This window comes from Eptatretus burgeri, chromosome 6 (assembly GCF_056783735.1).
Source record: "Eptatretus burgeri isolate ZD-2024b chromosome 6, Ebu_testis_v1, whole genome shotgun sequence".
NCBI classification, from domain to species: Eukaryota; Metazoa; Chordata; class Myxini; order Myxiniformes; family Myxinidae; genus Eptatretus; species Eptatretus burgeri.
The window spans coordinates 11,352,981-11,369,189 of record NC_140966.1 but is presented as its reverse complement, the minus strand read 5'-3'; the positions used below and the strand labels follow the sequence as shown (position 1 = coordinate 11,369,189).

At 45.2% G+C, this 16,209-nt stretch overlaps 1 protein-coding gene across 3 annotated transcripts in view; it reads right to left on the bottom strand.

Annotated features, from left to right (window-relative positions):
• The window catches only part of LOC147024250 (uncharacterized), a 90,943-nt gene that overhangs the window by 74,245 nt on the left and 489 nt on the right, over positions 1 to 16,209 (bottom strand). For all 3 annotated transcript variants that reach the window (XM_085883988.1, XM_085883989.1, XM_085883990.1), the window contains exon 2: positions 5,002 to 5,066. In XM_085883988.1, the coding sequence (XP_085740114.1) occupies positions 5,002 to 5,060 (59 nt within the window). In that variant the 5' untranslated portion in view covers positions 5,061 to 5,066. The remainder of the gene's footprint in view (positions 1 to 5,001; positions 5,067 to 16,209) is intronic.

Sequence of the window (16,209 nt, the reverse complement as noted above, 5' to 3'; positions counted from 1 at the left end):
CGCAACCCTGGTCACCTCTTACGACACAGGGATAAGGATTGGGTTTCACCATGATTCTGGGCTGCCCTACACCCTCTCATCGCGCGGCCCAGTGCAGGGCTCCGTCCTCAAGCGATCCTCCAACCCAAGCCTCCGAGTAGCCGGATTACAGGCGCACGCCACTACGCCCGGTTCAAGAAGATATATACATATATATATATATATATATATATATATATATATATATATATATATATATATATATATATATATATATTCATATATATATTCAATCCAATGAAGATTTATGTGACCTTGACCTTTGACCAACTGACCTTGAAAAAAAAGGCTTCTAGCTTGTGACTATCTCTAAAAGGTGATTAAGTTTCATTAAGATCGGAGTAAAATTGTGACCTATAAGCGATTGACATGCAGACAAAGAAACCAAGACAGAATAACAGACCCAACCAACCAATATACTTAAGAATCTTCGAGTTGACAATTTTATGCGACCTTGGCCTTTCACCCTTACGATCGCAAAGACAATAGGGTTCTAGATTTTGATTGAACCAATTCAGTGACCCAATATGCAAATTCTGTTCAAACTAGCAGAGTACCCATCTCCTGGGTGGGTAGGGTTTGCCGCCTGTATATTGCAAGAAATTCAAAATGAATCTTCACGGCTAAAATTAACCTACAATTTCAGAAGTAACAAGTGGTCACAGAATGGTACTTGCAAAATCTGTCGCTACATCCTCGCCCTTTTGACCTCAAAAACAGTCGGCTTCAATGACCCAATATGTAAATCCTGTTGAAATTTTAAGTCAATTGGATGAAAATTGATGATTTTGTGACCAAGACCTTGCCTTTTTAATCTGTTTCTTTTATAAACTGTTCTGCAGCTCTGCATACCAGTGAACCTTGAAAACAATAGGTTTCACTGATCCAATAGTTGCCATGGAAATGGCAATAGTCCCATCCCTCCCCAGGAAGGCCATATTTATTCATTTTATTTATTCACACAAGGTCATCATTTTTGGCTTTTTGCATTTGATTCCCTTTTGTCCATCAATTTATGCTTGGGCACCATTTTCAACAGTACGTGAGCAACTTTGGGGAGCACTTGCACAGATATACCGCACGGTGGAGTTGTTTCTCAAACAGTGCGCGAAAAACTACAAAAGGCTTCTGGTATGAGATAACCACCCACGTGGTCATGAAAAATGACTTAACTCTGCTAAAAATAAATAAATAAATAAACACAAATGGTTGAAATTAAGCCTTGTGATAACTAAATAGATATACAGAGGAGTTGCCGACGAACAGTCGAAACCACGATATTTAAGGGTTTTCTCAAGACAATTTGGTGTGTGTGTGTGTGTGCGTGTGTGCGTGTGTGCGTGTGTGCGTGTGTGCGTGTGTGTGCGTGTGTGCGTGTGTGCGTGTGTGCGTGTGTGCGTGTGTGCGTGTGTGCGTGTGTGCGCGCTCTGAAACCACCTGATGGAATGAGTTGAAATTTGGTGGTTGCATTTGGGGTGGGACCTGGACAGTTTTAGGCATGAAAACCAAATTTGTAGCTGTGCTGGTTGTGGAGAGGGCAGAAAGACTTAAGCTTGCCTTTTTAATTGGATTCGCTATATATGCTAGATATCCCTTATTGTCGGGTTTTCCGTGTGTGTGTGTGTGTGTGTGTGTGTGTGTGTGTGTGTGTGTGTGTGTGTGTGTGTGTGTGTGTGTGTGTGTGTGTGTGTGTGTGTGTGTGTGTGTGTGTGTGTGTGTGTGTGGTGTGTGTGGGTGTGTGTGGGTGTGTGTGGGTGTGTGTGGGTGTGTGTATGCAACGCGAGGCTCCACAGCACGAACCAGCGAACCGATTTCGATGAAACTTTGCCAACATTTGCAGTATTTGTTCGGAATGTGCGCGTTTGAATTCCGTTGCCCAGCAACCACCCGTTGCTGTGCAGCGGCCAAAAAACCGCGTACAGTATTTTCAATACTTGTCCTTCAGTTTTGAATGTAGAGAAACGAGACTTCGGAATTAAACACTTCGAGATATTTAGAAAATTTTACTCAAGCCGATTTTTGATTGAGGTTTTATTTTTCAAATGGTAGTCCTTAAAAATCGGGTGTCTATTTCAGTCATTTTTTTATGAGGGGCTTAGGAAAGTGGGCGGAGCTTAGGGAAAGTGGACGTGGTTGATGAAAAGTGGACGTGGTTGATGAAAAGTGGACGTGGTTGATGAAAAGTGGACGTGGTTGATGAAAAGTGGGAGTGGCGTAGGAAAGTGGGAGTGGTTTATGGAAAGTTGGCATGGCTTATGAAAAATATTGTGTGGCTCAGGAGGTGTGGTCAAACAAGAGCAATGAGAGAAGCTTATCAGGTTTTCCGTGTGTGTGTGTCTGCAACGCGAGGCTGCACAGCACAAACCAGCAAACCGATTATTTTTCAAATGGTAGTCCTTCAAAAATAGGGTGTCTATTTACAGTCATTTTTTATGAGTGCCAGTTGGCAAAATACACAATCGGAAAAATCTTGCCAGGCAGAGGAACAACTGTATGTAAACTAATACATCTTAGCAATGAATCTTCGTCGGTGGATCGGTCAGAATGAAAAGCATCGTATCCAGCGCTTCGATCCTAGCGAATCCCTCGTCGCCTACCCGCTTGTCTGTTTATGCGTTTCTTAAAACCACCCAGTGGTGGTGGCAGAGGGTATTACATGTCAGCTGTGGAGATGACATACAATTTTGCACTGTACAAGTGGTACAATGCAAATGCTTCACTGACCCCTGCCAGAGGAAGGAGTATTACGCTCACATCGGGAGTATGTGTTTCTAGTTACACATAAATTTTACATTATAACAAGTGTACGAACTCGGGGTATGCGTAACAGATTTACATTAATGCTATTATAATTTTTATTTTTTTTGGGTGGGGGGGAGGGGCATCATCTCATTACCAAACATAGTGGGACATCACCTCTCAATATTCCCCTTCCATCCACCCTACTCCCAAATTTTTTTTTTCTTTTCCCCCGTTCGCTCAACTCGTCTACTGGATACATACACAGAGTTGATGACCAATACACAGGCATTTTTCAAAGTGTGGAGAACCCTGCTGAGTTCTTGCTGCTCAGTCTATGAAATGCAACTCTGATGTGGTAATTATTCCAACATTTAGGCCAATAATCCGACCTTATTTGAACTTCAGCAATAACAAAAATACATCTGAGACTTGTTGAAAGTGTGATGGTGCAATTATATCACATTTCGTTATATTATAGTGGGTATTAAAGGAGTTACCGAGGCACGCGTCACCGTTGTACATATTGTTACGGATCTGGAAACCATATGCATTCAACATACAGATGTCCCAAAAGTCAGTTATGTCATTAAGTATGTGTGTAGTCAGATCCCTTTCCTTTTGTTTAGTGGGAGAATCAAAGCCATGCGTTGCAATTTCCTTTTAGTTGGATTATTAACTCTTTACATCCAACGAACCCTCCAACAAGCCATCTAACAACCATTCCATCTGCATGACCCCTCGGCCCATCACGATCCACCACCAACCCAGCTGCCTACTCGCACCCTGACGTGCCAAGGCAAGATCTCGCGGTTCCGGTTTCTCGGCTCCCACGAACGTTGTAACTCTTTCACGACAACCTTTGTAACCTTGATACTGTTACTCGTCAAGTATGAACCCGCGTGGAAGAGTGGCAGGGGTTTCCCAGCAGGGGGCAAGGCCCCGCCCCGGAAAGGTATGCCGTGGGACCCTGTCCAAAGGCAGAGGGGTGTTCACCAAAGCCCCTCCCCACCGAGGGAGGTTCATAAATTGCCGAACACTCTGACGCAGGGCTCTTTTTGGGGTCTTGGAGAGTCTTTTTGGGGTCTTGGAGAGTTTTTGGTGGGTCCTTTTGGAGGGTTTTTGCTGTTACGAAGGTCGGCGAGGCGGTGAACGTGTCTCTGCTGGCCCTCTACAAGGAAGGAAAGAGCAACCCCAACCCCCCCTGCGTGGACCCCGCTACTCACCACCCTAGCTCCACCACGAACCTCGAGTCCCACACGTGCGACTGGGGACCAAACCAGCGACCATTGTTAGGTGCCGCAGCATGGAGTACCCCCTTTCTCCGATGGCCAGGTACCCAACCGAACTCTGACCCCCAGCTTGTCTCTCTCCTCAGCTGCGAGGGTCCAACAAAGAACTCTGGGTTTCTTTTCATTTGTGTGTGTGTGTCTGCATGTGGGCCCGTCTTTAAGTAGAACTGAATAAGTGTTTTTGGATCATTGTAAATACTTCTTGCATATTCGCGTTAAGTCTTGCTTTGTGTGTTCATTTACTGGAAATAAAACTTGTTAGAAATCTTCCCAGTTCATTTCCGTCTCGTCTTGAATTGGTCCAGCATGGCTCAGATCTGAGTTTCGGCGGGAATTTATCCCCGATAATCCGTTCATTCCAGCCGGCACGGCTTTGGCAGTTTCCGCTCAGCTGCACCCGAACCGGAGATGGTAGTTGGTACTCTACCGCAGTCGGTAGAGTGACCCGGTTCGAGCAAGACGTGCCGAGGGCGTGGTTTCCCCGGTAGTCGAAATCGCAGTTAATTAGATAAATTGGTTATAGACAAATAGACCCTACGCTACACGGTTGAAATATTGGTGACCACGGTCGGTTAAATGACCCGCTGGCTCGTGGAGTTATCCGAGCGACGGCCTACAATTCCGGGGAGTTTGGTGGGAGATGACGCAAGCTTTCCCCACCTAGTGGTAGTTCTCGCCACCAACCCCAAGCCCACAACAATATATTTGTATTGTGACGTTCTGCCTGAAGGCAGGTTCATGACTGCGGAAGCAGTTTCTTGGCAAGTGCTATACAGGGTGGTTTGCCATTGCCTTCCCTTGTGGTTCTGCATTTTCATTATATACTGCACCCAGTTTGCAAAACTTCTTGACCACCCCTCATAAAGGCAAATATGAAATCTGACATTGATGAAAAAAAGTGACGACTTATTCACAAAGATAGACATATTACCTTTGTTGCTCTTTCAAATCCTTGAACAGATCTCTGCAAAGATTTGGCTGTACTTCCATGTTGTCCTGGGAATACAACAAAGGATTATTGATAAATATTTCTCTCAACTTTAGTGCTCTATATTCTTTGTCTTTGATCAAGTTAGGTCTCCACACATCATCATCATTTTGAATGAAGCACATGGTGGTTGCTGCTTTTCATCAATGCTGGATGTGTGACTGCGACGCTGATGCAGTTTGCGTATGCATGTTAATTTCTAGCTTTGTTCTGTGCATAGTTTCTTAAAATGAGAGTTGTGTATAGAAATGTCAAAATATTTCTTCGTAATGCTACATGACCTGAACTAAACCACAAAATCTGCACTGTGGAACCACAACATTTGCGGACCTCGTGCATTCGCGGTTTATAAAGATGTGACTTGCTTCTCCACTCTTGCTTAGTGTATTCACATTTTTGCTCGGCTGCACCTGAAACGGTAAGTTTAACGCAAGTCCACATCGAGGTCACGTGACTCGAATTGGCCGGCCATCCACAGGTAAGGTATCATGTGAAGTAGTGCAACTCTGCCTGAATTGGCCATGCCATTCGGCGTTCATGGTTGCCCAGCAACCTGCCGGTGCGTGGAGTTGTGCGCCCAGCGGCCTAAGGACGAACCAGAGTGCTTCCCACTTTATGAATATATATATATATATTTTTTTTGTTTGTTTTTTTTTTTATTTCGGCACGCCCCTTTTTTTGTTCCACCATCAGATTTTTGTTACTGCATGGAATGAAACAAGCTTTGACATATGTAATAATGATATTATTGTCTTCCTTAAGAGGCCCCTCAAAATTTGTTTTGATGATTATGGTAGTTAAACAGTTCATGTTCTCCATTTGCAAAATGGGAGGAATTATTGCACAAAAAAGAAATTAAAATGTTTCCCATTTTTTAGAGGACCACCAAGATGAGTTCGTAAAACCTTTTGTAGAGTATGTTATTATTAATCACTATATGCCATAGTAAATTGCTCATGTTATTGAGCTGTCAATAAGCTATCAATCATAGACATATAATAAACTCACTTGAGTATCCATGTCTCTATTTCAATGCGTAATATCAAGCGGTACCTTCATGATGACCTAATAAAACTGGTCTCGATGTCCGTCCGTCCGTATATCTGTTCACAATCAAACCGATCATGATGCATTTTAAGGCTTTCCGAGAGCTTTGGAGAGATTACCTACACTCCCGCATGGTGCTGTTTTTATTATTCCTACTGCACTTCATTAGAACATAAATCGTGGATGGATGCGCAGATCCCAGGAGAACAACTATAGTTGTACAGAACAATTCATATTATCGATGGATAAAAATGATATTTAATTGATATTATAATAAATTGTTTATTTCAAATATCTTCAAATTTTGTGAGTTTTTAGTTTGTTGTGAAATATTAGGTCCTCGGGTCTCCGCATAGTGGCGTACAGGTTTAAGTCGTACTTCTGTTTACTACCGTAGAAAAATAACAGAACCATCCGATCGACATGCTGTTAACAGTTTCAGAATCAGCTAAAATCTACAAGATATGAGTATGTAGACGAAACTGATCTGGCCTTTTGGATCACTTTAAAGTCGGGTGCCCTGAAATTTTAATGCGCTCTATGGATCCTCCGGAACTCACGAATGGTACACGTTGTGTAGTCACTAAACTACGTGGTAATGTCATCGAAGTGGAAAACCTGAATGATAATTATCAATGGATAAAAATTATATAATATATTGTTTAAAATACATTCATGCTATCTGTCTTTTACCATATGTTGCCAGTGACGCCAGTCCAAGACGGGCACCTTTACTCGTATGTATATGTGTATATATATATATATATATATATATATATATATATATATATATATATATACATACATACACACACACACACACACACACACACACACACACACACACACACACACACACACACACACACACACACACACACACACACACACACACACACACACACACACACACACACACACTTCAAGGAAACTATCAGGAGGGCAGGGAGAGATTGAGGACTTGGGGTTTGTGAGAAAGGTGGTGGGGGGGGGAGCAGAGGACTTGGTCACATTTTGCATTGTGCTGATGTTCCATGGGTCCCTGCTAGTATAACCTTAAATTGTGCTCAACAGTTCATTTCCTCCTTTGCTTCAAGCTTGGATATCATGCATGTAAATTGCAATGCATCGGTAGTGAATACAAAAATACAGTAAATACAATTTATAAAACCTCCTGTACTGGGCAACATGAGTGACTTGTATGTTAGTAAACTGGTGCCCCAACAACCTGATCATGTTTTTGGGAAACGGGGGAAACAAACTCACAACAAAATATTTCACCGATGGGAATTCCAACATCAAACGCTGAAACTTCCCACCAGTGGTAAGGATTGCAAACTACACCGTTAGTAAGAGTAACAATGTAGTTATTTGTCTCGTGATTGGAAATTCAAGTTGAAGTAACTGACAAGTTAAGTCATGTGTAAAGAGAATCTCTAAATCCCAATGATAATTATATTATTAATTAATTTGTACTTCTCTATTTACTAGCCTGGGCTGAGAGGATAGCTCAGAGGCATAGTGCACTCATCTTTGAGATGTCAAGTCCAAGTTCAATTTTTGGCCGAACTGGACAAACTGTCAGATTAGTGCATCACAAGCAGGTTGCTGCATCAAACTGTGCCATCTCTCCGACGGACGTGAAGCGGGGTGTCCCATTTGCTCACATTTAGTTGGTGAATGTTAAAGATCTCACAATATCTTTCATGAAGGCGCTTTATCGCCGGACCATAAACAAACTGCAAGTTCCAAAACACAAGACCCCAAGGTTATTGCCTCGATCGATCCGCAATGACAAAAAAGCAGCAACTCAAACACTGATGCGGCATCGTACGGTTCGCAACAAATGAACTCTGAACAGACAGTTCTCCTCTTTTGCTCTCATTCTGAGAAAGATAACAATTACAAAAGTCCCTCCGCTGAGAATGTGATGCCTACTGAGAGTGGCACCCTATTATCTACAATATCCCATACCATCCAATCGCCACGGATCAGCAACAACATGTTTCGCGGAACATTTTGGAAAACAATAAAACCCTTCATATGTTATCATGACTGACATTGCTTCAAAGGAAGATACAGTACTTGTCGTAACTACCTTCTTGTAACACCAACATCCCTATCACTGACTGACTCTGCCAACGTTCACATACATACAGCGTCTTCAACAGAAATAACAAGAATATTCCAACCATCGTGGTTTACAAAACCAGAAATATAGGAAACAGGATTTTCTTGGGTCCAAAATAAGATGGAGTCATGTGCCATGCATGTGTATTCTTCAGTCTGAAATTGGCTTCGAACAATCGACTGAAAGCATTCATTTGTGAAAGCCTGGTGTTGGCTTAACAGATGAGGTGGCTGGCTTAAGATCTTAAGTCTCGAGTTTGACCCCCTGTTCGTTCCGTTGAAATAACACCAGGTGGGTTGACTCAGCCTATCGTCCTTCCGAGGTCGCAAAATGAGTACCAGTAAACTGGTAACAGGAGCACTGCATCAGCGGCATAGCCGCACTTCCAGAAAATGATACAACCAGCAGCCAGAAGCTGCATACGAAACACCAACATCAAACTGTAAGAACTACAAGAACCTCAATAATTTTTGAGTGGTGAAGGTTGCGAGGGCTCATTGTTCCTCAAGTACCAAAAATAGTGTGTTTCATCAGGAATAAGCAGTACCACAGGTGTCGAGACTCATGGAAGGCTTTCGGCATGAAGAAACAGTACCACAGGAATCAAGGACTTCTAAACAGACACAACAATGTCTTTCCAACTCGCCACAGTACTAATGGAATCAGCATGACATGAAACATGGGAGAGAAACATACAGGCACTGGAGTCTGTGATTAATAAGGTTGCCTTGTGCGGAAGATAAAACATCACCTTACGAGGACACGAGGAGATTGACTCCAGCATCACGTGCAACTCAAATTGCTTCAACTCAGGCAGAAGTCAGGAGACACCAGTGTTAGATGTCCTAAAAGCTACTCCAAAGAATGCACCTCTAACTGCAAAGACTATTAAAAATGAAGCCATAGATGCCATTGCCGCATTATTGCATCAGCAAATCCTGATAATGGCAAAAGGGTCACAGTTCTTTTTTATCAACATGAAAGAGACCATGGACTCGGGTACAAATGAACAACTGTCCTTATCTTCGAGATTCACATATGAGGATCTGGAGGCAGGTGAAACACTTATGTCCTTGATGTTATAAAAGATGTTATGAAGATGTTATGAAAGCACATGTGACCATGCTATTGATGAAGATGTCCTCGGTGAGTTGCTGTGATATAGTTCTGATACCTTGGATGTACGTCCACAGGTATCCCTCAAGAACCTTAAAGGTCAGGCTTGTGATGGCAGTGATAATATGTTGGGCTGAATAAATGGAACAGCAGCAGTGATTAAGGAGAATGTAGGACAGATAGTAACAGGTCAGTGCTGTACAAGCATCAGATGAGTCTGACTGTTATCGCAAGTTATCAAGAAATCAATGTCTTCAATAGGTTTTGTCTGGTTTTTGTTTTTTTTCATATTCACCAAAGCATCTTTATTTCCTCAAGCAGAAACAAGAATTTCAACCTGGTCTTGCCAGTGGACAGTTGCCAATCTTTCCCCTCCCAGATGGATCTAACAGATTGAGACATTCACATCCTTTAGCTGCCTGTTCCCAAGTGTTGAAGCTAGCCTTGAGCACTTTGCTAAGGACAAGCCAAGTAATTTCACACTCAGAAGATAAGTTAATGGCTTGCTGTTTCAAATCACATCCTATGACTGGCTTTTGCCATTTGTAACTGTCAAACATGGCGTGACAGCTTTAAGTAAGCTAACAATGGTGCTGCAATGACAGCATATGGAGTTGGGCTCAGAGGAGAATGTCATCACTGAGACCAAGTAGATCATCAAGAGGAGAAGGTATGTGAATCAGTACCGTGGGACTTGACATGAAGAAGCCAACAAAAGTGAGTGAGTGATGGCTGGAAAGGTCTTGAAAGACAAAACCAGAGTGATTGTCAAGCATATCCCCAGCATACAACTGGAAACAGAAATGCTTGACTGGGAGGCCATGTTGTGGGAAACCAACAAAGCATCAGAAGATACACCAAATCACTGGAAGATAAGTTCAAGGAGCTGCAATACCCTCTGGTTCTTTAACCTCTCTGTGCTGCCAAGGATCCTCCTCAGACTTTCTGTGACATGCAGCTGCAAAGCATAGCTTCAATCCAATGGGGAGACTGAAAACCTACCTCCGGTCAACAATGAAGAGTGAGCGGGGTTAACCGGTCTCACGAACATTCATTCCCGATATTTGGAATATCGCAAACAGTTTATTACCTCCGCCACCGAAGGTGAAGGAGGTTATGCTTTCACCTCTTTCTGTGTGCAGGATATCTCAAAAGGTTGTAGACGGATCCAGAAGAAACTTGGTGGACATGTTGGGTGTGTGAAAAGGAAGAATTGATTCAATTTTGGTGAAGATCTGATAATTTTTTTAAATTTATTCTTCACCATTGAGAGATAGGGCAAAACGAATATATAGTATGATATCTCAAAAAGTTGTGGACGGATTCAGATGAAACTTGGTGGACAGGTTGGGTGTGGAGCAAGGACGAATATATTCAATTTTAGTGAAGATTCGAATCCAGATCTGGATACGAGAGTTATTTAATTTTTAAAGTGATTCTTCACCATTGAGAGATAGGGCCCAAAATTATATATGGCATGATATTTCAAAAATGCAATGGGCCCGATATGTTCTTGTAGATCAGGCATTACGTGGCGGAGGTATACACTCTGCCGAGTGCCCTTCTAATATTGTACTGTTAAAGGGGAGTCAGATACCTTTTGTGACTTTTTGTAATGCAAGTAATAAAATTTTGTGAAGACAACACACATTGTCTTGTGGTACAAACCTTGATGCAATTTATACCGATTTCCCACCAAGACCACTTCAATGCCAGAGCTTCCAGAATCCCAACCAGGGTTCATACAGCAGGCTGCTAAACAATGACAGCTCACACGCCACATTCACTGTGCCTTTGGTACCTTAACCCAATTCTTATCCCATCACCCCACCCCTCCTCCACACCCCAAATTCACCTTATCCCCTAAATCAAAGGTCTGTGTGTACTGCATTCGGCTTTGAGCTGTCGTCAGGGTTTGATCCCCGACCCAGATAGTCTTTGCAAGCAGGGCATTTCACATTAATGACTCCAGCGATTATCAGATGAAATGTTTCTTCTGCAGGCATGTGCTGGTAGATGTCAAAGATCAAACAGAACCCTTTGAAAAAAAATTAGGCCATTGTGTGCCAGAACACCGACGAAATTACAAATCCTGACCTGACTACCGAAGTGGCGCAAATGCAACAAGGCACTGTGCTTTAACTCTTCACTGCGATCTCGGCTGCGCTGTGGAAGAAAGGGCTGAATAAAGTGTGTCACGATGCTCGCGGAAGTGCATTTGCTGTGGTGTTGGTTTTCATGACAAAAGTCTTCCACGAGCCTCGACCTGTGGTGCTGATTCTTCATGAGGAAAGCCTTCCACGAGACTCGACCTGTGGTGCAGGTTCTTCATGAGGAAAGCCTTCCACGAGACTCGACCTGTGGTGCAGGTTCTTCATGAGGAAAGCCTTCCATGAGACTCGACCTGTGGTGCAGGTTCTTCATGAGGAAAGCCTTCCACGAGACCCGACCTGCGGTGCAGGTTCTTCATGAGGAAAGCCTTCCACGAGACCCGACCTGCGGTGCAGGTTCTTCATGAGGAAAGCCTTCCACGGGACTTGGCCTGCGGTGCTGCTTCTTCATGAGGAAAGCCTTCCACGAGACCCGACCTGCGGTGCAGGTTCTTCATGAGGAAAGCCTTCCACGGGACTTGGCCTGCGGTGCTGCTTCTTCATGAGGAAAGCCTTCCACGAGACCCGACCTGCGGTGCAGGTTCTTCATGAGGAAAGCCTTCCACAAGACTCGACCTGCGGTGCAGGTTCTTCATGAGGAAAGCCTTCCACAAGACTCGACCTGTGGTGCTGCTTCTTCATGAGGAAAGCCTTTCACAAGACTTGACCTGTGGTGCAGGTTCTTCATGAGGAAAGCCTTCCATGAGACTTGACCTGTGGTGCTGCTTCTTCATGTTGTCTTCCTCGAGCCTCATCACCTGTAGTAGTGGTTCTTCATGAGGAAAGCCTTCCACGAGACTCGACCTGTGATGCTGCTTCTTCATGAGGAAAGCCTTTCACAAGATTTGACCTGTGGTGCAGGTTCTTCATGAGGAAAGCCTTCCACGAGATTCGACCTGTGGTGCTGCTTCTTCATCAGGAAAGCCTTCCACGAGACTCGACCTGCGGTGCTGGTTCTTCATTTTGTCTTCCTCGAGCCTCATCACCTGTAGTTGTGGTTCTTCATGAGGAAAGCCTTCCACGAGACTCGACCTGTGGTGCAGGTTCTTCATGAGGAAAGCTTTCCATGAGACTCGACCTGTGGTGCAGGTTCTTCATGAGGAAAGCCTTCCACGAGACTTGACCTGCGGTGCTGCTTCTTCATGAGGAAAGCCTTCCACGAGACTCGACCTGCGGTGCAGGTTCTTCATGAGGAAAGCCTTCCACGAGACTCGCCCTGCGGTGCAGGAAATTCATGAGGAAAGCCTTCCACGGGACATGACCTGCGGTGCTGCTTCTTCATGAGGAAAGCCTTCCATGAGACCTGACCTGCGGTGCAGGTTCTTCATGAGGAAAGCCTTCCACAAGACTCGACCTGCGGTGCAGGTTCTTCATGAGGAAAGCCTTCCACGAGACTCAACCTGTGGTGCAGGTTCTTCATGAGGAAAGCCTTCCACGAGACTCGACCTGTGGTGCAGGTTCTTCATGAGGAAAGCCTTCCATGAGACTCGACCTGTGGTGCAGGTTCTTCATGAGGAAAGCCTTCCACGAGACCCGACCTGCGGTGCAGGTTCTTCATGAGGAAAGCCTTCCACAAGACTCGACCTGCGGTGCAGGTTCTTCATGAGGAAAGCCTTCCACAAGACTCGACCTGTGATGCTGCTTCTTCATGAGGAAAGCCTTCCACGAGACTCGACCTGTGATGCTGCTTCTTCATGAGGAAAGCCTTCCACGAGACTCGACCTGTGATGCTGCTTCTTCATGAGAAAAGCCTTCCACGAGACTCGACCTGCGGTGCTGCTTCTTCATGTTGTCTTCCTCGAGCCTCATCACCTGTAGTTGTGGTTCTTCATGAGGAAAGCCTTCCACGAGACGCGACCTGCGGTGCTGCTTCTTCATGTTGTCTTCCTCGAACCTCATCACCTGTAATGGTGGTTCTTCATGAGTAAAGCCTTCCACGAGACTCGACCTGTGGTGCTGCTTCTTCATGAGGAAAGCATTCCACGAGACACGACCTGCGGTGCTGCTTCTTCATGTTGTCTTCCTCGAGCCTCATCACCTGTAGTAGTGGTTCTTCATGAGGAAAGCCTTCCACGAGACTCGACCTGCGGTGCTGCTTCTTCATGTTGTCTTCCTCGAGCCTCATCACCTGTAGTCGTGGTTCTTCATGAGGAAAGCCTTCCATGAGACTTGACCTGCGGTGCTGCTTCTTCATGTTGTCTTCCTCGAGCCTCATCACCTGTAGTAGTGGTTCTTCATGAGGAAAGCCTTCCACGAGACTCGACCTGTGATGCTGCTTCTTCATGAGGAAAGCCTTCCACGAGACTCGACCTGTGATGCTGCTTCTTCATGAGGAAAGCCTTCCACGAGACTCGACCTGTGATGCTGCTTCTTCATGAGGAAAGCCTTCCACGAGACTCGACCTGCGGTGCTGCTTCTTCATGTTGTCTTCCTCGAGCCTCATCACCTGTAGTAGTGGTTCTTCATGAGGAAAGCCTTCCACGAGACTCGACCTGTGGTGCAGGTTCTTCATGAGGAAAGCCTTCCACGAGACTCAACCTGTGGTGCAGGTTCTTCATGAGGAAAGCCTTCCATGAGACTCGACCTGTGGTGCAGGTTCTTCATGAGGAAAGCCTTCCACGAGACTCGACCTGTGATGCTGCTTCTTCATGAGGAAAGTCTTCCACGAGACTCGACCTGTGGTGCTGCTTCTTCATGAGGAAAGCCTTCCACGAGATTCGACCTGTGATGCTGCTTCTTCATGAGGAAAGCCTTCCACGAGACTCGACCTGTGATGCTGCTTCTTCATGAGGAAAGCCTTCCACGAGACTCGACCTGTGGTGCTGCTTCTTCATGAGGAAAGCCTTTCACAAGATTTGACCTGTGGTGCAGGTTCTTCATGAGGAAAGCCTTCCATGAGATTCGACCTGTGGTGCTGCTTCTTCATGAGGAAAGCCTTCCATGAGACTCGACCTGTGGTGCTGCTTCTTCATGAGGAAAGCCTTTCACAAGATTTGACCTGTGGTGCAGGTTCTTCATGAGGAAAGCCTTCCATGAGATTCGACCTGTGGTGCTGCTTCTTCATGAGGAAAGCCTTTCACAAGATTTGACCTGTGGTGCAGGTTCTTCATGAGGAAAGCCTTCCATGAGACTCGACCTGTGATGCTGCTTCTTCATGAGGAAAGCCTTCCACGAGACTCGACCTGTGATGCTGCTTCTTCATGAGGAAAGCCTTCCACGAGACTCGACCTGTGGTGCTGCTTCTTCATGAGGAAAGCCTTTCACAAGATTTGACCTGTGGTGCAGGTTCTTCATGAGGAAAGCCTTCCATGAGATTCGACCTGTGGTGCTGCTTCTTCATGAGGAAAGCCTTCCATGAGACTCGACCTGTGGTGCTGCTTCTTCATGAGGAAAGCCTTTCACAAGATTTGACCTGTGGTGCAGGTTCTTCATGAGGAAAGCCTTCCATGAGATTCGACCTGTGGTGCTGCTTCTTCATGAGGAAAGCCTTCCATGAGACTTGACCTGCGGTGCTGCTTCTTCATGTTGTCTTCCTCGAGCCTCATCACCTGTAGTTGTGGTTCTTCATGAGGAAAGCCTTCCACGAGACGCGACCTGCGGTGCTGCTTCTTCATGTTGTCTTCCTCGAACCTCATCACCTGTAATGGTGGTTCTTCATGAGTAAAGCCTTCCACGAGACTCGACCTGTGGTGGTGCTTCTTCATGAGGAAAGCCTTCCACGAGACTCGACCTGCGGTGCTGCTTCTTCATGTTGTCTTCCTCGAGCCTCATCACCTGTAGTTGTGGTTGTTCATGAGGAAAGCCTTCCACGAGACGCGACCTGTGGTGCTGCTTCTTCATGTTGTCTTCCTCGAGCCTCATCACCTGTAGTAGTGGTTCTTCATGAGGAAAGCCTTCCACGAGACTCGACCTGCGGTGCAGTTTCTTCATGAGGAAAGCCTTCCACGAGACTCGACCTGCGGTGCTGCTTCTTCATGTTGTCTTCCTCGAGCCTCATCACCTGTAGTCATGGTTCTTCATGAGGAAGCCTTCCATGAGACTTGACCTGCGGTGCTGCTTCTTCATGTTGTCTTCCTCGAGCCTCATCACCTGTAGTAGTGGTTCTTCATGAGGAAAGCCTTCCACGAGACTCGACCTGTGATGCTGCTTCTTCATGAGGAAAGCCTTCCACGAGACTCAACCTGTGATGGTGCTTCTTCATGAGGAAAGCCTTCCATGAGACTTGACCTGCGGTGCTGCTTCTTCATGTTGTCTTCCTCGAGCCTCATCACCTGTAGTAGTGGTTCTTCATGAGGAAAGCCTTCCACGAGACTCGACCTGCGGTGCAGGTTCTTAATGAGGAAAGCCTTCCATGAGACTCGACCTGTGGTACTGGATCTTCATGTTTTCTTCCTCGAGCCTCATCACCTGTAGTAGTGGGTCTTCATGACGAAAGCTGTCTTCCCTCAACACCTTTGGTGCTGCTGCGTCATGCCGAAAGCCTTCCATGAGCCTCGACCCCTGCCTGTAGTACTACTTCTTTCTTACGAAAGCCTTCCGTGAGCATCGACACCTGTCTCACAGCTGAAGTAAATCAACGAAAACATAAAATTTTGACATTATTCTTGTGATGAAGAGAGAAAAAGAAGAAACAGAGGTAAAAAAAAAAAAACAAAAAAAAAAAAAACAGGAAGTTGTGCTTTCGTTTTCATCGAGACAATTAAACGA